The 22,816-nt window shown below is 51.4% G+C and overlaps 1 protein-coding gene across 1 annotated transcript in view; it reads right to left on the reverse strand.

Moving 5' to 3' along the window:
- LOC136611720 (troponin T, cardiac muscle isoforms-like) overlaps positions 1–22,816 on the reverse strand; it is a 465,566-nt gene that overhangs the window by 246,354 nt on the left and 196,396 nt on the right. Inside the window, exon 5 of the mRNA XM_066591524.1 lies at positions 13,125–13,146. Coding sequence (XP_066447621.1) covers positions 13,125–13,146 — 22 coding nt within the window. The remainder of the gene's footprint in view (positions 1–13,124; positions 13,147–22,816) is intronic.

The following is a 22,816-nucleotide window of genomic DNA, read 5'->3' on the forward strand; positions in this document are numbered from 1 at the left end:
CAAGATGTGTCAGCAGCAGCACGTCGCCAGCAGTCGGTGTCACGTGGCATGGCAGCACAGCGGTGGGCAAGCGTCAGCAGGCTGTGCTGAAACTACTCAGCTTAGGAGAGAAGAGTCAGACGGCCCACGAACTGCTGCAGTGTCTGACAGAGCAGACCGACCGCTGGCTTGCGCCGCTGAGCCTCCAACCGGGCATGGTCGTGTGTGACAACGGCCGTAACCTGGTGGCGGCTCTGCAGCTCGGCAGCCTCACGCACGTGCCATGCCTGGCCCATGTCTTTAATTTGGTGGTTCAGCGCTTTCTGAAAAGCTACCCACACTTGTCATACCTGCTCGGAAAGGTGCGCCAGCTCTGCGCACATTTCCGCAACTCCAAGACGGACGCTGCCACCCTGCCGACCCTGCAACATCGGTTTCATCTGCCAGTGTGCACCGATTGCTGTGTGACGTGCCCACACAGTGGAACTCTACGCTCCACATGTTGGCCAGGCTCTATGAGCAGCGTAGAGCTATTGCGGAATACCAACTCCAACATGGGCGGCGTAGTGGAAGTCAGCCTCCTCAATTATTTACAGAAGAGTGGGCCTGGTTGGCAGCCATCTGCCAGGTCCTTGGAAACTTTGAAGAGTCTACCCAGATGCTGAGCGGGGATGCTGCAATCATTAGCGTCACCATTCCTCTGCTATGCCTCTTGAGAAGTTCCCTGCAAAGCATAAAGGCAAACGCTTTGCAATCGTAAACGGAGGCGGGGGAAGACAGTATGTCGCTGGATAGTCAGAGCACCCTCATGTCTATATCTCAGCGTGTTGAGGAGGAGGGGGAGGAGCATGAGGAGGAGGGGGAAGAGACAGCTTGGCCCACTGCTGAGGGTACAGATGCTGCTTGCCTGTCATCCTTTCAGCGTGTATGGCCAGAGGAGGAGGAGGAGGGGGAGGAGCATGAGGAGGAGGGTGAAGAGACAGCTTGGCCCACTGCTGAGGGTACACATGCTGCTTGCCTGTCATCCTTTCAGCGTGTATGGCCTGAGGAGGAGGAGGAAGAGGATCCTGAAAGTGATCTTCCGAGTGAGGACAGCCATGTGTTGCGTACAGGTACCCTGGCACACATGGCTGACTTCATGTTAGGATGCCTTTCTCGTGACCCTCGCATTACACACATTCTGGCCACTACGGATTACTGGGTGTACACACTGCTCGACCCATGGTATAAGGAGAGCCTTTCCACTCTCATTCCCGAAGAGGAAAGGGGTTCGAGAATGATGCTATACCACAGGGCGCTGGTGGACAAACTGATGGTAAACTTCCCATCCGACAGCGCTAGTGGCCGAAGGCGCATTTCCGCGGCCCAGGTAGCAGGGGAGGCGCAGAGATCAGGCAGCATGTACAGCGCAGGCAGGGTAACATTATCCAAGGCCTTTGCCAGCTTTATGGCTCTCCAGCAAGACTGTGTCACCGGTCCCCAGTCAAGGCTGAGTTGGCGGGAGCACTGTAAAAGGATGGTGAGGGAGTACGTAGCCGATCGCACGAACGTCCTCCGTGACGCCTCTGCCCCCTACAACTACTGGGTGTCGAAGCTGGACACGTGGCCTGAACTCGCGCTGTATGCCCTGGAGGTGCTTGCTTGTCCTGCGGCTAGCGTCTTGTCAGAGAGCGTGTTTAGTGTGGCTGGGGGAATCATCACGGATAAGCGTACCCACCTGTCAACCGACAGTGCCGTCAGGCTTACACTCATCAAGATGAACAAAGCCTGGATTTCCCCAGACTTCTCTTCTCCACCAGTGGACACCAGCGATAGCTAAACAATACGTAGGCTGCCCCCGCGGATGGAAGCATCGTTCTCTATCACCATCCAAAACGGGGACCTTTTTGCTTCATCAATCTGTGTATAATATTCCTCCTCCTCCGCCTGCTCCTCCTCCTGAAACCTCACATAATCACGCCGAATGGGCAATTTTTCTTAGGCCCACAAGGCTCAGTCATATAATTTTTCTAAACAATTTTTATACGTTTCAATGCTCATTAAAGCGATGAAACTTTCACCTCAACCAATTTTTATTTTTACTGGGCTGCCTCCAGGCCTAGTTACCAATTAAGCCACATTAACCAAAGCGATTAATGGGTTTCACCTGCCCTCTTGGTTGGGCATGGGCAATTTTTCTCAGGTACATTAGTACTGTTGGTACACCAATTTTTGGGGGCCCTTGCCTACAGTGTAATCCAATTAATTTTTAGCCCACCTGCATTACAGCTGACGTTACATCAGCTGTGTTGGGCAATGCAATGGGATATATTTATGTACCGCCGGTGGGTTCCAGGGAGCCACCCATGCTGTGGGTATACAGGGAGTTGTAACTGCATGTGTCCACTTCTAAAGAACCCCAGTCTGACTGGGGCGTGCAGTGTGGGCCGAAGCCCACCTGCATTAAACATGACATTACCTCAGCTGTGATGGGCAATGCAATGGGATATATTTATGTACCGCCGGTGGGTTCCAGGGAGCCACCCATGCTGTGGGTCCACAGGGAGTTGTAACTGCATCTGTCCACTTCTAAAGAACCCCAGTCTGACTGGGGCATGCAGTGTGGGCCGAAGCCCACCTGCATTAAACATGACATTACCTCAGCTGTGATGGGCAATGCAATGGGATATATTTATGTACCGCTGGTGGCTTCCTGGCACCCACCCATGCTGTGGGTCCACAGGGACTTCACAATAGAGAGTTGTACCTGCCTGTGTCTATGAATTAAAAAGCCCGGTCGGCTTGGGGCATGCAGTGTGGGCCGAAGCCCACCTGCATTTAATCTGACGTTAGCTCTGCTGTCCAGGGCACTGCAATGGGATACATTTATGTACAGCCGGTGGGTTCCAGGGAGCCACCCATGCTGTGGGTGCACACGGAATTCCCATTGCGGAGTTGTACCTGCCTGTGACTATTTATAAAAAAACGCGGTCTGACTGGGGCATGCAGACACCTTGACAGAATGAATAGTGTGTGGCACATAGGTTCCCCATTGCTATGCCCACGTGTGCAGCTCCAGATGGAGGTGGCACAGGATTGGATTTCTCATTGCTTATGTACAGCATTGTGGACTATCGCCCCGCCCCTTTTAAAGAGGGTCGCTGCCTAGCCGTGCCAACCCTCTGCAGTGTGTGCCTGCGGTTCCTCTGGCAGACGCACTTATAAATAGACATGAGGGTGGCGTGGCATGAGGGCAGCTGAAGGCTGGGCAGGGACAGTTTGGTGTGCGCTGTGGACGCTGGGTCGTGGGGGGGGGGGGGAAGTTGGGCATGTTACCCAGGAGAAGTGGCAGCGGAATGTCATGCAGGCAGTGATTGTGCTTTGTTGGAGGTAGTGTGGTGCTTAGCTAAGGTATGCATACTAATGAGGGCTTTTCAGAAGTAAAAGTTGTTGGGAGGGGGGAGCCCACTCTTGCCGCTATTGTGGCTTAATAGTGGGACCTGGGAACTTGAGATGCAGCCCAACATGTAGCCCCTCGCCTGCCCTATCCGTTGCTGTGTCGTTCCCATCACTTTCTTGAATTGCCCAGATTTTCACAAACAAAAACCTTAGCGAGCATCGGCGATATACAAAAATGCTCGGGTCGCCCATTGACTTCAATGGGGTTTGTTATTCGAAACGAACCCTCGAGCATCGCGAAAAGTTCGTCTCGAGTAACGAGCACTCGAGCATTTTGGTGCTCGCTCATCTCTAGTACACATAGGCAGGTACAACTCCGTGTGGACCGGCAGCATGGGTGGGTCCCAGGAAGCCACCGGCGTTACATAAATAAATCCCATTGCATTGCCCAGCACAGCTGAGGTAACTTCAGATTAAATGCAGGTGGGCTTCGGCCCACACTGCATGCCCCAGTCTGACAGGGCTTTTTAATACATAGACACAGGCAGGTACAAATCCCTAATGTGAAGTCCGTGTGGACCCAAAGCATGGGTGGCTCCCTGGAACCCACCGGCGGTACATAAACACATCCCATTGCAGTGCCCTGGACAGCAGAGCTAACGTCAGATACAATACAGGTGGGCTTCGGCCCACAGTGCATGCCCCAGTCAGACTGGTAATATGTACCTTAAAAGTAACCGCGTTTGTGGGAATGTGGTGGCGACTGCGGACCTAGTAGCGCGGTTTTATTTAGTTGGTTTTCGGAATGTGGCCAGGATTAAGTGGTCCGTTGCGGGGGGGATGGTGGGGGGCCTCTCTTGTTGTGTCGTTAAAGGTGAAATTCTTGGACTGCCACCAGACGGACCAATGCAAAGGTATTTGCCAAGAATGTTTTCATTGTTGGAGGAGAAGGGGGATGTTTTTGAGGCACTACGTGTCCTCTCCACGTGTCCGTGGTTATATGCACCTTAACAGTAACCTCGTTGGTGGGAAATGGCCTCGCCGCCATCATGTCTTTGGGAGGGAATTTTACCATCAGCTTGTCCGCCAGGGTCCTGTGGTATAGCATCACTCTCGAACCCCTTTCCTCTTCGAGTATGAGAGTGGAAAGGTTCTCCTTATACCGTGGGTCGAGCAGTGTGTACACCCAGTAATCCGTAGTGGCCAGAATGCGTGTAACGCGTGGGTCACGAGAAAGGCATCCTAACTTGAAGTCAGCCATGTGTGCCAGGGTACCTGTACGCAACACATGGCTGTCCTCACTAGGAAGATCACTTTCAGGATCCTCCTCCTCCTCAGGCCATACACGCTGAAAGGATGACAGGCAAGCAGCATGGGTACCCTCAGCAGTAGGCCCGGCTGTCTCTTCCCCCTCCTCCTCATGCTCCTCCCCCTCCTCCTCCAAAACGCACTGATATATAGACATGAGGGTGCTCTGACTATCCAGTGACATACTGTCTTCCCCTGCCTCCGTTTCCGAGCGCAAAGCGTCTGCCTTTATGCTTTGCAGGGAACTTCTCAAGAGGCATAGCAGAGGAATGGTGACGCTAATGATTGCAGCATCGCCGCTCACCATCTGGGTAGACTCCTCAAAGTTTCCAAGGACCTGGCAGATGTCTGCCAACCAGGCCCACTCTTCTGTAAAGAATTGAGGAGGCTGACTCCCACTACGCCGCCCATGTTGGAGTTGGTATTCCACTATAGCTCTACGCTGCTCATAGAGCCTGGCCAACATGTGGAGCGTAGAGTTCCACCGTGTGGGCACGTCGCACAGCAATCGGTGCACTGGCAGATTAAACCGATGTTGCAGGGTCCGCAGGGTGGCAGCGTCCGTGTTGGACTTGCGGAAATGTGCGTTGAGCCGGCACACCTTTCCGAGCAGGTCGGACAAGCGTGGGTAGCTTTTCAGAAAGCGCTGAACCACCAAATTAAAGACGTGGGCCAGGGATGGCACGTGCGTGAGGCTGCCGAGCTGCAGAGCCACCACCAGGTTACGGCCGTTGTCACACACGACCATGCCCAGTTGGAGGCTCAGCGGCGAAAGCCAGCGGTCGGTCTGCTCTGTCAGACCCTGCAGCAGTTCGTTTGCCGTGTGCCTCTTCTCTCCTAAGCTGAGTAGTTTCAGCTCGGCCTGCTGACGCTTGCCCACCGCTGTGCTGCCACGACGCGCGACACCGATTGCTGGCGACGTGCTGCTGCTGACACATCTTGCTTGCGAGACAGGTTGCGTAGGAGGAGGAGGAGGAGGGTGGTTGAGTGGAGGAAGCATACACCGCCACAGATACCAGCACCTAGCTGGGGCCTGCAATTCTGGGGGTGGGTAGGATGTGAGCGGTCCCAGGCTCTGACTCGGTCCCAGCCTCCACTAAATTTACCCAATGTGCATCAGGGAGATATAGTGGCCCTGCCCGCCTGTGCTTGTCCACGTGTCCATTGTTAAGTGGACCTTGGCAGTAACCGCGTTGGTGAGGGCGCGTACAATGTTGCAGGAGACGTGGTCGTGCAGGGCTGGGATGGCACATTGGGAAAAGTAGTGGCAACTGGGAACTGAGTAGCGCGGGGCCGCCACCGCCATCTTGTTTTTGAAAGACTCCGTTTCCACAAGCCAATACGGCAGCATCTCCAGGCTGATCAATTTGGCTATGTGCACGTTTAACGCTTGAGCGTGCGGGTGCATGGCGGCGTACTTGCGCTCGCGCTCAAACAGTGGCGCTAGCGACGTCTGGACGCTGCGCTGAGAGACATTGCTGGATGGGGCCGAGGACAGCGGAGGTGAGGGTGTGGGTGCAGGCCGGGAGACGGTCGTGCCTGTGTCCTGAGAGGGGGGCTGGATCTCAGTGGCAGGTTGGGGCACAGGAGAGAGTTTGTGGTGCAAACCGGAGGTGGTGAACGGCCTTCGTCCCACCTTGTGGGGTGCTTGGCCATCATATGCCTGCGCATGCTGGTGGTGGTGAGGCTGGTGGTGGTGGCTCCCCGGCTGATCTTGGCGCGACAAACCTTGCACACCACAGTTCGTCGGTCGTCTGCACTCTCAGTGAAAAACTGCCACACCTTTGAGCACCTCGGCCTCTGCAGGGTGGCATGGCACGAGGGGGCGCTTTGGGAAACAGTTGGTGGATTATTCGGTCTGGCCCTGCCTCTACCCCTGGCCACCGCACTGCCTCTTCCAACCTGCCCTGCTGCTGCTCTTGCCTCCCCCTCTGAAGACCTGTCCTCAGTAGGCTTAGCAAACCAGGTGGGGTCAGTCACCTCATTGTCCAGCTGCTCTTCCTCCGAATCCTCTGTGCGCTCCTCCCTCGGACTTACTGCCCTTACTACTACCTCACTGATAGACAGCTGTGTCTCATCGTCCTCCTCACCCACTGAAAGCTCTTGAGACAGTTGCCGGACGTCCCCAGTCTCCTCACCCGGATCCCGTGAACTTTCCAAAGGTTGGGCATCGGTCATGAGAAACTCCTCAGGTGATAGAGGATCCATTTTTACGCAGTCAAGGCCGGGACCCGAGAATAGTTCCTGGGAGCCTGCCTGCTCTTCTGAATGTGTCATTTGCTGGGAGGGAGGAGGCTAGGAGAAGGGAGGAGCAGCAGCGAGAGGATTCAGGGATGCATCAGTGGACGGCGTAGAAGACTTGGTGGTGACGGTGGATAGTTTGCTGGATGCACTTTCTTCCATCCACGACAGGACCTGCTCACACTGCTCAGTTTCTAATAAAGGTCTACTGCGTGGACCCATTAATTGTGAGATGAATCTGGGGACCCCAGAAACTTGCCTCTCTCCTAATCCCGCAGCAGTCGGCTGCGATACACCTGGACCAGGAGCTCGGCCTGTGCCCACACCCTGACTTGGGCCTACGCTCGCTCATCTCTAGTAGGGAGTAATCAACCCTCGATTTGGCTGTCAGTAGGTCATTGGATACCCTTGTAAGGGCAGTTTCTGTCGAGTGTTGGGATCAGAAGCCAGACTATAGGGAGTCTAGGAGAGAGTTCTCTGATAGATATCTTACAAGGTGGGAGTAAACTGGATGTTCTAGTGGTTTGGAGATGAAGGGGAGATTAGAGATGGGTCGGTAGTTGGCAGCATCAGTCCCGTCAAGAGTTGGCTTCTTTAGCAGTGGGGATATGATGGCGTGTTTGAAAGAAGAGGGAATGATGCCAGAGGTCAGTGAGAGGTTGAATATAGTGGTGAGATGGGAGATGACCACTGGGGAGAGGGATCGGAGGAGGTGTGAGGGGAGGGGGTCGCTAGTGCAGGTGGTGGGGCGAGCAGCGAAGAGCAATTTGTGGACTTCTTCCTCTGTCACTGGTCTGAGTACAGACAGTGAGCAGGAGCTAGATGCGGTGCTGACAAGACTAGGGTCAGTGCTAGTCTAGGATTGGGAAGTTATTTCCTGATGGATGTCATCAATTTTCTTTTTGAAGTAAGCAGCCAGCTCTTCAGCACTAAGATCTGTCACAGGGGGCTGCGGTTTAGGGCTGAGAAGGGAGTGAAAAGTATCAAAAAGCCATTTAAGGTTGTGCGATAGTGACTAGAGAGATGAAATAGACTTGTTTGGCATGGTGGAGGGCGAGGTTGTAGGTTCTGAGCATGAATTTGTAGTGGTGGAAGTCTGCAGACATTTGCGACTTCCTCCACAGCCGTTCAGCACTTCTAGAGCACCGCCGAATGAAGCGCGTTTGAGGCATGAGCCAGGGTTGCCGCGTTCTACATCGGATGGGGGCGCCGCTTCATCCAGGGTATGTTTGATAGCGGTGTTGTAGTGAGTGGCAGCCAGGTTGGGACAGGAGAGGAGAGAGATAGGGGACAGAGAGGACTGTAGGGATTCAGCAAAGTCCTGGGTGTGAATGGCCTTAAGGTTCCTGTAGGTACAGTAGGTAGGTGGGACTAGAGAGATGTTAGGGAGTGTGACAGAGGAAGAGAGAGGGTTATGATCTGAGAGCGGGAGAGGGGAGTTAGGGAAGTTGGAAGCAGAGCAGAGACAGAGGAAGACCAGATCAAGAGTGTTGCCATCCCTGTGAGTGGGAGAGGCTGTGAGTTGAGAGAGACCAAGGGAGGAGGTGAGTGAAAGAAGCTGAGAGGCAGATGGGGAAATGGGGTCATTAGTGGGGATGTTAAAATCACCTAAGATGAGGGTAGAATTTCGCAGGATAGGAAGTGAGGGAGCCAGGCAGGAAAGTGGTCCAAAAACAGGTGAGGAGCACCTGGGGGGCGGTAGATAACTGCTACTCGCATGGACAGCGGACGGAAAAGCAGTAGCATATGAACTTCAAATGATGGAAAAGTGAGTGAGGGTACAGGGGAGATGATTTGGTAGGTACATTTCGGGGAGAGAAGAGCACCTAGTCCTCCGCCACGCCTGTCATCTGGTCTCGGGGTATGAGACAACTGCAGGCCATTGTAAGATAGTGCAGAAGAAGAGGCAGTGTCAGACTGCTGTATCCATGTTTCTGTGAGAGCGAGCAGACTTAAAGATTTAGCAGTAAAAAAGTCGTGGAGGGTGGGGAGTTTATTGCATGCTGACTGGCAGTTCCAGAGCGTACATTTAAAGGAGTCAGGGGAGGGTATGCATGGGCTAGCAGTTGGGCTTGGGGATTTTATTAGTGAGTCAGGTAGAGAGTGATAGCTAGGAGCAGTGGAGGGTGGGCCAGGATTGGGAGAGATATTCCTAGCAGCTAGTAGTAGTAGGATAGAGAGGGTTAGCAGATGATTAGGGGATTTATGAGGATGACTGTTATTTTTGTTAGTGGCATTAGGGGTTTGAGGCTAAGCAAGAAGGTAAAGAGTGCATGCGAGCTGTGCATAGGTGAGGACAGGAGAGAGGGGCTAGTGTGAATAGTGTGCCCCAGAGGTTGGCACTTGAAAGAAGTTCTGAAACTGAGAGCAAGGATGAGAACAGAGGTGACAGGATTAGCGATAGCTTTGAAGTGTAAAGCATTTAGGCAGAGTTTGTGGCCTACCTGTCTCCTACCCTGTCAAACTGCCATGGTCAAACTGTATCAGACTTCATCCAGCCATACTTAATATAGCTCAAATACGCGTGGCATGTATGCTTACACTGATACTATAGTGAAAGTTTAAGGTACGACTAGGAAACAGCTGGGAGTGGCTAATCAGGTTCCAATTGACTAGCCAGCTGACTTTAGCATTGCAAACCTAATGACCAAGGGGGAGGGGGGGAGTGAAATTTATTGCTCTCCTTAGATAAGGAAAGCATCTCAGCAAGGATGGGTGAAAGATGCCATTTGGGGGAGGTGGATGGCAGAAATGACTAAAAGTAAAGTTTCATTTTTGCAAATTTGCAGACGACACAAAGCTAGGGGGGATAGCTAACACTAGAGAAGAAAGAGAAAGAGAGAGAGAGTATTTAAAAAGATATAGAAAAGCTTGCACAGTGGGCAGTGACTAACAAAATAGTATTTAACAAGGAGAAATGCAAAGTCCTACATCTGGGGAAGAAAAATTAAATAAGCACATGCAGAATGGGAGGTATTGGGTTAAGCAGCAGCACATGTGAAAAAGACTTGGGTATACAAATAGATCATAGACTGAACACGAGTGAACAATGATAAAAAGGCAAACACAATTATGGGAGCTATTAAGAGAAGCCTAGAGTCTAGATCATGGGAGGAAATTACCCCCTTCTACTCTTCTTTTGTTAGACCTCATCTGGAATACTGTGTCCAGTTCTGGGCACCCCACTAAAAAAAAGACATAGACAAACTGGAACAAGTTGGGGGATGAGTTACAAAGATGTTGAGCAGTCTGCAAATCATGTCCTATGACAACCAGTTAAAGGATCTGGGAATGATTAGCTTGCAAAAAAGAAGGCTGAGGAGAGACTTAATAGCTGTCTACAAATATCTCAAGGGCTGTCACAGTGCAGAGGGATCAGCCCTATTCTCATTTGCACAAGGAAAGACTAGAAGCAATGGGATGAAACTGAAAGAGAGGAGACACAAATTAGATATTACAAAAAATTTTTTGACAGTGAGGGTGATCAATGAGTGGAACAGATTACCACTAGAGATGAGCGAGCACCAAAATGCTTGAGTGCTCAATATTTGACCCGAGCTTTTTGTAATGTTCGAGAGCTCTGTTCGAGTAACAAACCCCTTTGAAGTCAATGGGAGACTCAAGCATTTTTCAATGGACTCGTGGTGCTCGATCGAGTAAAGAGCACCATCGAATATGCTACTACTCGAACGAGAATCAAGCTTGGACGAGCATGTTCGATCATCTCTAGTTACCACAGGAGGTGGTGAGTTCTCCTTCAATTGAAGTGTTCAAACAAAGGCTGGACAAATATGTGTCTGGGATGATTTAGTGAATCCTGCACTGAGCAGGGGTGTTGGACCGGATGACCCTGGAGGTCCCTTCCAACTCTACCATTCTATGATTCTATACTATAGAAGTCTCTTTATGCTTATGCCCATGAACAGAAGGGTTGTTGATCCAGGGATTATTCCAAATGCCAGATTGGAGTCAGAAGGAATTTTTTCCCCTGAATGGAGAAAATTGGATTCTACCTCATTGTTTTTTTTGCCTTTCTTTTGATAAGCATTGGGGGAATAACAGGCTGAACTGGATGGACCTATGTCTTTTTTCGGCCTAACATACTATGTTAATGGGGTTTATGAAAATATCTAATTGGGTGCCTCTCAGGTATAACGGCAGTCCCATTAAAAGTGAATGGAGCACTGGTGTGCTTGCGTGACCAGCGTTTTATTCAGTCTTCTTTTCACTGCTGGGAGTGCAGTAATAGGGCCCTCATTCTTGCAATCGAGCGGGTATGTGAGTAGCGAGACCAGCATAGATCTGAACCATTGCTGCAAAAAATTTAGCAACTTTTTGGAGACATCCTCAGAAGCTTAACAGTATATTCACACAGTGCGGTTAAGAATCGCATTTAAAACTCTGTATCAATTTTGCACGACTTCATGGTTTTGTGATGCCCAAGGACAGCATTGCAAACCCACAGCATTTCATGGTAAAACTGTGTGTGGTTTTCGGACACGGTTGTCAACCGCACAATCTGAATAAATATACTTTTAGGCTGGGTTCACACAGGTGTAAATCCTGCGGAAACCTCACTGACTAACCGCAACAGGACCGCACGGAAATACCGCAAGATTTCCGTAGGAGAAATGCAGTTTCAAAACTCGTGCCGTTCAGCGGCTTAGTCGCCTGCATTTCGCTGCGGTCATCTCTCCCCATAACAAGGAGAGAGGCAATAAAATTGATATGCCTCGGCTTTGAATTCCGCGTGGCATGTTAGTTTTTTTTGCAAATCCCGTCCACTTTGCTGCTTTATCCCGGGATAAAAATTGATGGTGCAATTTCCATGCAGGAAGTCTGCACGGAAATTCCATGGCAATTCCGCCACATGTGAACCCAGCCTAAGGCCGCCTGCACACGAGCGTTCGGGATTCCGCTAGCGGATTTTCACGCGCGTATGGTACCTAAATGTGCTTGCGGATAGGTGCGGATGCGTGAAAAATCACGCGCGGATATACGCGGATGTGTTGCGGAAAAAAACGCGCAGAAAAACCAGCAGACACCCCTTATTGTAAACCCAACCCCTAGAGAACTGCCCATTCCTTGGAAAACAGCTTAAGGCCGGCTTCACACGAGCGTGACGGGCTCCGCCGCGGAATATTCCGCAAGGAAGCCCGTCACGGCGCCCCCCAGAGACCCCATACTTACCAGCGGAAGATAGCGTGAAGACGCTTCCCCGCCCACCGCCGCCGCGTCATGTGACGGTTGGCGGGAAAGCGTTTTCACGCTATCTTCCGCTGTGTTACAGCGGGAGATAGCGTGAACGGACGGCTTCCATTGACCGCGTACACCCGCGGCAAATAGAGCATGCCGCGGGTGAGGACGGGAGATTTCACGGTGCGAAATTCCGCGGTGGAATTCCGCATCGTGAGCATTGTGCTATTAGGTTCAATAGAACCTAATAGCATCGGGCAACGCAGTGGATTTTCGCCGCGAATTACGCGGCGTAAATCCGTTCGTGGGAAGGAGGCCTTAAAACCAACACCCAGACTCCGTTTTGTCCCTCTTGCTTGTGCGAGCACCGTTAAATTATTGATGTCTTTGTGGGCATGGTTGATCCATGTAACTTTTTTCGGGCGCTTCTCCAGCGTGACTTTATTTCAGTCACTGCAAAAAAATTCATAAGAGGAATTCATTACTACAGATTTTGCATTCTTAGATCCTGCATTGGCAAGAAATACTACCTATCTCCCTCTACAAATATGCCTGTGAAGCTCTGCTGTGTGTTGGGACGTCTCCTACCATGCCTACTTCCTGTAGTCATAGCAACCAGTGACTCCATCCGCAGCTGCACTGCAGATGTACTGCGTGAAAAAACGCACCCATTCACTTGTATTGGAGGCTTCACGGGCAGAATCCGACCCAAATTAGAACAGGTCGCAGATTTTTTCACGCGCGTGAAAAAACGCGATACAAATCCGTCCGTCTGGGGACAACTGCGGATCCTCATAGGAGTATATTGGCTGCGGTCTGGTGCAGATAATGTGCCTAAAATAACGCGCTGGAAATTCCGTTCGTGTGCAGGCACCCTAAGGCTGTGTTTACATGTTGTAATAACACTGTAGTTTTTGCTGTGATATATGTGATGTTAGAGCTGGACATGAAGGAAATACAATACACAGTGATAGAACAAAGAATTAGTAAGGGAAAAAAAAAGGAAAAAATAAAAAACTTACTTGGGTTTGGGCTTTGTCTCCTCTGGAAAAAAATAAATGCAAAAAAGAAGGCAATATGAATTATTAACGGTTTGTCTCATGTAAATTTAAATTCAGAATTCTGTAAATTATGGTACTATACATAAGCAATGTGAGTCATTAGAGTTAATATGATTAGAGATGAGCGAGTATACTCGCTAAGGCACATTACTCGAGCGAGTAGTGCCTTAGCCGAGTATCTCCCCGCTCATCTCTAAAGATTTGGTGAGCGGCGGGGAGGAACGGAGGGGAGATCTCTCTCTCCCTCTCTCCCCCCCCCACTCCCCCCTGCTCCCCGCCGCAACTCACCCGTCACCGGCCCCCGAATCTTTAGGGACGAGCGGGGAGATACTTGGCTAAGGCACTACTCGCTCGAGTAATGTGCCTTAGCGAGTATATGATCCATGCTCCAAGAGTGAACAATCATGATCTACAAGAAGAAAAAAATCAGTTCTGTGAAGAACTATTACTAGAACAAACAAAACTGTAAAGCTTAACCTTTATACTAGCTACTTAAAAAACACCCTTAAATCCAATCGATTAATAGCCCAAATAAGAAAATCAATTCAGTTCAATTGTCTGTTCAATTGATATCATTTTTCTGTCATTACATGGATCATTCTTCTCCTTACAGATCTACTGATGACTGCTTCCTTGAGTTCAGTAAGGCTCATGCTAGTGTCAGATTTGATGGTATCAAGCCAAAAAGTTCTTGGGCAGTCTACTTTTACTGACAATTCCTAGCATGAGTGCCCTCTAGAGATGAGCGAACGTACTCATCCGAGCTTGATACTCGTTTGAGTAGTAGCGTGTTCGAGATGCTCGTTACTCGAGACGCGTACCACGCGGTGTTCGAGTTACTTTCACTTTCATCTCTGAGACGTTAGCGCGCTTTTCTGGCCAATAGAAAGACAGGGAAGGCATTACAACTTCCCCCTGCGACGTTCAAGCCCTATACCACCCCCCTGCAGTGAGTGGCTGGCGAGATCAGGTGTCACCCGAGTATATAAATCGTCCCCTCCCGCAGCTCGCCACAGATGCATTCTGACAGAGATCAGGGACAGTGCTGCTGGTGCCGGAGCTGCTATAGGGAGAGCATTAGGAGTTATTTTAGGCTTCAAGAACCCCAACGGTCCTTCTTAGGGCCACATCTAACCGTGTGCAGTAGTGTGGAGGCTGCTTTTTGCAGTGTTGCACATTTTTTTTTTTTCTATATAGGCCGTGCAGAGCATTGCGTCCTGCAGTAATTTTACATTGTCCAGGGCCAGTAGTGGTGAGGCAGGGACAGAAGACATATTTAGTGTATATGAGCAGTGGGCCTTTCCAAAAACATTTGGGAAAAAACATCTATTTGGGCTGCCTGTGACCGTCCTCAGTGTACTGGGTCTCTGCTGGGGGTAGTTGTCCTAATTCATACGCAGCCAGCTAAGTGTTACAGCAGGCTTGCGCAAAATTCTTTTCTGCCTCTGTGTTGCCTCTTACATCACCGCTGTATTCCTGTCCACAAGTGTACTGGGTCTCTGCTGGGGGTAGTTGTCCTAATTCATACGCAGCCAGCTAAGTGTTACAGCAGGCTTGCGCAAAATTCTTTTCTGCCTCTGTGTTGCCTCTTACATCACCGCTGTATTCCTGTCCACAAGTGTACTGGGTCTCTGCTGGGGGTAGTTGTCCTAATTCATACGCAGCCAGCTAAGTGTTACAGCAGGTTTGCACAAAATTCTTTCCTGCCTCTGCTGTGCGTTCCATAAGCGAAGTCAGCCTCCAATCACAGGCCAATAAGCGGCACATTTAATTACAGCGTTCTGTTTCTGCTCTACTCGTAATACACCTCGCTGAGAGGTAGGGGTAGGCCTAGAGGACGTGGACGCGGGCGAGGACACGGAGGCCCAAGTCAGGGTGTGGGCACAGGCCGAGCTCCTGATCCAGGTGTATCGCAGCCGACTGCTGCAGGATTAGGAGAGAGGCACGTTTCTGGCGTCCCCACATTCATCTCACAATTAATGGGTCCACGCGGTAGACCTTTATTAGAAAATGAGCAGTGTGAGCAGGTCCTGTCGTGGATGGCAGAAAGTGCATCCAGCAATCTATCGACCACCCAGAGTTTTGCGCCGTCCACTGCTGCAACTCTGAATCCTCTGGCTGCTGCTCCTCCTTCCTCCCAGCCTCCTCACTCCATTACAATGACACATTCTGAGGAGCAGGCAGACTCCCAGGAACTGTTCCCGGGCCCCTGCCCAGAAAGGCCAGCAATGGTTCCTCTCCCACCCGAGATGTTTGTCGTGACCGATGCCCAACCTTTGGAAAGTTCCCGGGGTCCGGGGGATGAGGCTGGGGACTTCCGGCAACTGTCTCAAGAGCTTTCAGTGGGTGAGGAGGACGATGACGGTGAGACACAGTTGTCTATCAGTGAGGTAGTAGTAAGGGCAGTAAGTCCGAGGGAGGAGCGCACAGAGGATTCGGAGGAAGAGCAGCAGGACGATGAGGTGACCCCACCTGGTTTGCTAAGCCTACTGAGGACAGGTCTTCAGAGGGGGAGGCAAGAGCAGCAGCAGGGCAGGGTGGAAGAGGCAGTGTGGTGGCCAGGGGTAGAGGCAGGGCCAGACCGAATAATCCACCAACTGTTTCCCAAAGCGCCCCCTCGCGTCATGCCACCCTGCAGAGGCCGAGGTGCTCAAAGGTCTGGCAGTTTTTCACTGAGAGTGCAGACGACCGACGAACAGTGGTGTGCAACCTGTGTCGCGCCAAGATTAGCCGGGGAGCCACCACCACCAGCCTCACCACCACCAGCATGCGCAGACATATGATGGCCAAGCACCCCACAAGGTGGGACGAAGGCCGTTCACCGCCTCCGGTTTGCACCGCTGCCTCTCCCCCTGTGCCCCAACCTGCCACTGAGATCCAACCCCCCTCTCAGGACACAGGCACTACCGTCTCCTGGCCTGCACCCACACCCTCACCTCCGCTGTGCTCGGCCCCATCCACCAATGTCTCTCAGCGCACCGTCCAGCCGTCGCTAGCGCAAGTGTTGGAGCGCAAGCGCAAGTACGCCGCCACGAACCCGCACGCTCAAGCGTTAAACGTGCACATAGCCAAATTGATCAGCCTGGAGATGCTGCCGTATAGGGTTGTGGAAACGGAGGCTTTCAAAGGTATGAAGGCGGCGGCGGCCCCGCGCTACTCAGTTCCCAGTCGCCACTACTTTTCCCGATGTGCCGTCCCAGCCCAGCACGACCATGTCTCCCGCAACACTGTACGCGCCCTCACCAACGCGGTTACTGCCAAGGTCCACTTAACAACGGACACGTGTACAAGCACAGGCCGGCAGGGCCACTATATCTCCCTGACGGCACATTGGGTGAATTTAGTGGAGGCTGGGACAGAGTCAGAGCCTGGGACTGCTCACGTCCTACCCACCCCTAGAATTGCGGGCCCCAGGTCGGTGGTGGTATCTGCGGCGGTGTATGCTTCCTCCACTCAACCACCCTCCTCCTCTTACGCAAGCTCTGTCTCGCAATCAAGATGTGTCAGCAGCAGCACGTCGCCAGCAGTCGGTGTGGCGCGGCGTGGCAGCACAGCGGTGGGCAAGCGCCAGCAGGCCGTGCTGAAACTACTCAGCTTAGGAGAGAAGAGGCACACGGCCCACGAACTGCTGCAGGGTCTGACAGAGCAGACCGACCGCTGGCTTGCGCCGCTCAGCCTCCAACCGGGCATGGTCGTGTGTGACAACGGCCGTAACCTGGTGGTGGCTCTGCAGCTCGGCAGCCTGGCCCACGTCTTTAATTTGGTGGTTCAGCGCTTTTTGAAAAGCTACTCATGCTTGTCAGACCTGCTCAGAAAGGTGCGCCAGCTCTGCGCACATTTCCGCAAGTCCCACACGGATGCTGCCACCCTGCGCACCCTGCAACATCGGTTTCATCTGCCAGTGCACCGACTGCTGTGCGACGTGCCCACACGGTGGAACTCTATGCTCCACATGTTGGCCAGGCTCTATGAGCAGCGTAGAGCTATAGTGGAATACCAACTCCAACATAGGCGGCGCAGTGGGAGTCAGCCTCCTCAATTCTTTACAGAAGAGTGGGCCTGGTTGGCAGACATCTGCCAGGTCCTTGGCAACTTTGAGGAGTCTACCCAGATGGTGAGCGGCAATGCTGCAATCATTAGCATCACCATTCCTCTGCTATGCCTCTTGAGAAGTTACCTGCAAAGCATAAAGGCAGACGGTTTGCGCTCGGAAACAGAGGCGGGTGAAGACAGTATGTCACTGGATAGTCAGAGCACCCTCCTATCTATATCTCAGCGCGTTGAGGAGGAGGAGCATGAGGAGGATGAGGAGGAGGGGGAAGAGCTTGGCCCATTGCTGAGGGCACCCATGCTGCTTGCCTGTCATCCTTTCAGCGTGTATGGCCTGAGGAGGAGGAGGATCCTGAAAGTGATCTTCCTAGTGAGGACAGCCATGTGTTGCGTACAGGTACCCTGGCACACATGGCTGACTTCATGTTAGGATGCCTTTCTCGTGACCCTCGCGTTACACGCATTCTGGCCACTACGGATTACTGGGTGTACACACTGCTCGACCCACGGTATAAGGAGAACCTTTCCACTCTCATACCCGAAGAGGAAAGGGGTTCGAGAGTGATGCTATACCACAGGACCCTTGCGGACAAACTGATCCCATCCGACAGCGCTAGTGGCCGAAGGCGCATTTCCGCGGCCCAGGTAGCAGGGGAGGCGCAGAGATCAGGCAGCATGTACAGCACAGGCAGGGGAACACTCTCCAAGGCCTTTGACAGCTTTCTGGCTCCCCAGCAAGACTATGTCACCGCTCTCCAGTCAAGGCTGAGTCGGCGGGAGCACTGTAAAAGGATGGTGAGGGAGTACGTAGCCGATCGCACGACCGTCCTCCGTGACGCCTCTGCCCCCTACAACTACTGGGTGTCGAAGCTGGACACGTGGCCTGAACTCGCGCTGTATGCCCTGGAGGTGCTTGCTTGTCCTGCGGCTAGCGTCTTGTCAGAGAGGGTGTTTAGTGCGGCTGGAGGAATCATCACGGATAAGCGTACCCGCTTGTCAACCGACAGTGCCGACAGGCTTACACTCATCAAGATGAACAAAGCCTGGATTTCCCCAGACTTCTCTTCTCCACCAGCGGACAGCAGCGATACCTAAACAATACGTAGGCTGCACCCGCGGATGGAAGCATTGTTCTCTATCACCATCAAAAACGTGGACCTTTTAACTTCATCAATCTGTGTATAATATTCATCCACCTCCTCCTGCTCCTCCTCCTGAAACCTGACGTAATCACGCCGAACGGGCAATTTTTCTTAGGCCCACAAGGCTCAGTCATATAATTTTTGTAAACAATTTTTATACGTTTCAATGCTCATTAAAGCGTTGAAACTTTTACCTGAACCAATTTTTATTTTAACTGGGCTGCCTCCAGGCCTAGTTACAAATTAAGCCACATTAACCAAAGCGATTAATGGGTTTCACCTGCCCTCTTGGTTGGGCATGGGCAATTTTTCTGACGTACATTAGTACTGTTGGTACACCAATTTTTTGGGGCCCTCGCCTACAGTGTAATCCAATTAATTTTTTGCCCACCTGCATTACAGCTGACGTTACATCAGCTGTGTTGGGCACTGCAATGGGATATATTTATGTACCGCCGGTGGGTTCCTGGCACCCACCCACGCTGTCGGTCCACACGGAGTTGTAACTGCATGTGTCTACTTCTAAAGAACTCCAGTCTGACTGGGGCATGCAGTGTGGGCCGAAGACCACCTGCATTTAACATGACATTACTTCAGCTGTGATGGGCAATGCAATGGGATATATTTATGTACCGCCGGTGGGTTCCAGGGAGCCACCCATGCTGTCGGTCCACACGGAGTTGTAACTGCATGTGTCCACTTCTAAAGAACCCCAGTCTGACTGGGGCATGCAGTGTAGGCCGAAGCCCACCTGCATTAAACATGACATTACCTCAGCTGTGCTGGGCACTGCAATGGGATATATTTATGTACCGCCGGTGGGTTCCAGGGAGCCACCCATGCTGTGGGTCCACAGGGACTTCACAATAGGGAGTTGTACCTGCCTTTGTCTATAAATTAAAAACCCCGGTCAGGTTGGGGCATGCAGTGTGAGCCGAAGCCCACCTGCATTTAATCTGACGTTAGCTCTGCTGTCCAGGGCACTGCAATGGGATACATTTATGTACAGCCGGTGGGTTCCAGGGAGCCACCCATTCTGTGGGTGCACACGGAATTCCCATTGTGGAGTTGTACCTGCCCGGTGACTATTTATAAAAAAACGTGGTCTGACTGGGGCATGCAGACACCTTGACAGAATGAATAGTGTGTGGCACATAGGTTCCCCATTGCTATGCCCACGTGTGCAGCTCCTGATGGCGGTGGCACAGGATTATATTTCTCATTGCTTCTGTACAGCATTGTGGGCTATCGCCCCGCCCCTTTTAAAGAGGGTCGTTGCCTAGCCGTGCCAACCCTCTGCAGTGTGTGCCTGCGGTTCCTCCTCATGGCAGACGCACTTATAAATAGACATGAGGGTGGTGTGGCTATGAGGCCAGCGTGTGGCATGAGTGCAGCTGAAGGCTGCGCAGGGACACTTTGGTGTGAGCTGTGGACACTGCGTCGTGCGCGGGGGGGTGGGTGGGGGGGTTGGGCAGCATGTAACCCAGGAGAAGTGGCAGCGGAGTGTCATGCAGGCAGTGATTGTGCTTTGTTGGAGGTAGTGTGGTGCTTAGCTAAGGTAGGCATTGCTAATGAGGGCTTTTCAGAAGTAAAAGTTGTTGGGAGGGGGGGGGCACTCTTGCCGCTATTGTGGCTTAATAGCGGGACCTGGGAACTTGAGATGCAGCCCAACATGTAGCCCCTCGCCTGCCCTATCCGTTGCTGTGTCGCTCCCATCACTTTCTTGAATTGCCCAGATTTTCACAAATGAAAACCTTAGCGAGCATCGGCGATATACAAAAATGCTCGGGTCGCCCATTGACTTCAATGGGGTTCGTTACTCGAAACGAACCCTCGAGCATCGCGATAATTTCGTCCCGAGTAACGAGCACCCGAGCATTTTGGTGCTCGCTCATCTCTAGTGCCCTCTCAAGTTAATTGCTGTGTATGACATAGAATCATAGAATGGTAAAGTTGGAAGGGACCTCCAGGATCATCTGATCCAACCTGCTGCTCAGTGCAGGATCACTAAATCACCCCAGACAGATGTCTGTCCAGCCTTTGTTTGAAGACTTCCATTGAAGGATAACTCACCACCTTCTATTATAATCTGTTCCACTCATTGATCACCCTCACTGTCAGAAAGCTTTTTTCTAATATCTAATTTGTGTCTCTTCCCTTTCAGTTTCATCCCATTGCTTCTGGTCTTTCCTTGTGTAAATGAGAATAGGCCTGATCCTTCTGCACTGTGACAGCCCTTGAGATATTTATAGACAGCTATTAAGTCTCCTCTCAGCCTTCTTTTTTGGCAAGCTAAACATTCCCAGATCATTCAGCTGAGAGCTGCCCCTGATTGGTCCCTGGCTGAGCCAATCAGAGGCAGCACTCACTCACCCATTCATGAATTCATGAATGGGTAAGTGAGAGCTGCCTCTGATTGGTGAGGCTGTGACCAACCAGAGGCAGCTCATTCAGCAGGCGGGGATTTTAAATCCCCGGCTGCTGAATACTACTCAGAGCAGTTCAGGAGAACTGCCGGCCGGCCGCGGCTGAACTCCGTCTGCCGGGACTAGGTGAGTATATATATTTTTTTTGTTTTTACACATTTCTGGATGAATTTCAGGGAAGGGCTTATATTTTTAAGCCCTTCCCGAAAATTCATCGTGTGATCGCCGGCAGCCCATTGCTTTCAATGGAGCCGGCTGTATTGCCGGCTCCATTGAATTCAATGGGCAAACATCATTCTTCTCTGCCACAGCTGTTACAGCTGTGGCAGAGGAGAATGATTTGTCTACTATATGTTCTCAATGGGGTTGGCGCTGCTGCCGCCGGCCCCATTGAGCGCATATAGAGAAGAGAACAGGAATCGTAGATAGGTGCGATCTGCGATTTCTGTCCTATAATTTATCGGACGAGCGCATAAAAAGTGCTCATGTGTCCGATACCATTGCAAAGCAATGGCTTTATAAAATCGCCGGACGCATGCGCATGCGCATATCGCGCGAAAAACCGCCCGTCTGACCGAGGCCATAGTAAGAATTAGGTCCAAGATAGTAGATTCCCTTGTTTTCTCTTCTACCTTTTGGAAGATAAAGTTCTCAGCAAGAGTGGATAACAATTTGTTGGATCCATTATTTTTACCGGAGAGAGATTTTTGGATAGTCATTTTTTGTTGTACCACTTTCTCCTCTGCTCTGTTCTTTGTGGGTAGAGTCATTTCTTGCTGTACATCTTTCTTCTCTGCTCTGTTCTTTGTGGGTAGAGTCATTTCTTGCTGTATGTCTTTCTCCCTCTGCTCAGGAACCAGTACTATGCCCCCCTGCGTGAGAACCTGGTACTGGTTCCCGAGCAGTATGGGTGATGGCTAGAGATGAGCGAGCATACTCGTCCGAGCTTGATGCTCGTTCGAGTATTAGAGTGTTCGAGATACTCGTTATTCGAGACGAGCACCACGCATTACTCGAGTCAATAACATTTACTTCCCTGAAATGTTAGCGCCATTTTCTGGCCAATAGACATGCAGGGAAGGCATTACAACTTCCTCCAGTGAGGTTCTAGCCCTATCCCACCCCCCTGCAGTGAGTGGCTGGCGAGATCAGGTGACCGCCGAGTATTTAAATCTTTCCCGCCGCTGCTCGCCTCAGACACACGCTGGCAGAGATTAGGGAGAGTGCTGCTGCTGCTATAGGGAGAGTGTTAGCGTCTACAAGAACCCAAAGGTCTTTATTAGGGCCACAGCTCACCTAGTGCACTACTGTTGTGGGTGCTGGGAGCATTTTTGCCCTTTTTTTTTAATATTGGACATGCAGGCTATAGCGTTCTCAGGCTGCAGTCTGTACTACGTAGTATAGGGGCAGTATTGGTCAGGCAGGGACAGTGGGTAGTGTACAAGAACCCCAACGGTGCTTCTTAGGGCCACATCTTACCGTGTGAATTACTGTTGTGACTGCTAGGAGCAGTTTTGCACCATTTTTTTTTTTTTTTTCATGTTGGGCTCTACAGACTATTGCGTTCTCAATCTGCAGCCAATTATACAGAGTATAGGGGAAGTATTGGTGAGACAGGGACAGTGATAGTGTGGAATCCTGTCTAGAAGAACCCCAACGGTCCTTCTTAGGGCTACATCTTACTGTGTGAATTACTGTTGTGGCTGCTAGGAGCAGTTTTGCACCAATTTTTTTTTTTCATCTTGGGCTCTGCAAACTTTTGCCTTCTCAGTCTGCAGCCAATTATACAGAGTATAGGGGCAGTATTGATGAGGCAGGGCAGTGCTACTGTAGAATCCTGTCAACAAGTACACAAAAAAAGCACCTGTTTAGAGCTATCTGTGACCGTGTGCATTTAACTCCGTGGCTACTGGCAGTTGTAGTACCTCACTATTGCACAGCTAGGCCTGCTCGCAGACTTCTGTATTATTTTTTTCCTGGCTGCAGTTTGCTTTACATAAGCGCTGTCTCACTCCAACTGCACGCCAATAATTCA

Source organism: Eleutherodactylus coqui, chromosome 1, assembly GCF_035609145.1.
Source record: "Eleutherodactylus coqui strain aEleCoq1 chromosome 1, aEleCoq1.hap1, whole genome shotgun sequence".
Classification (NCBI taxonomy): Eukaryota; Metazoa; Chordata; class Amphibia; order Anura; family Eleutherodactylidae; genus Eleutherodactylus; species Eleutherodactylus coqui.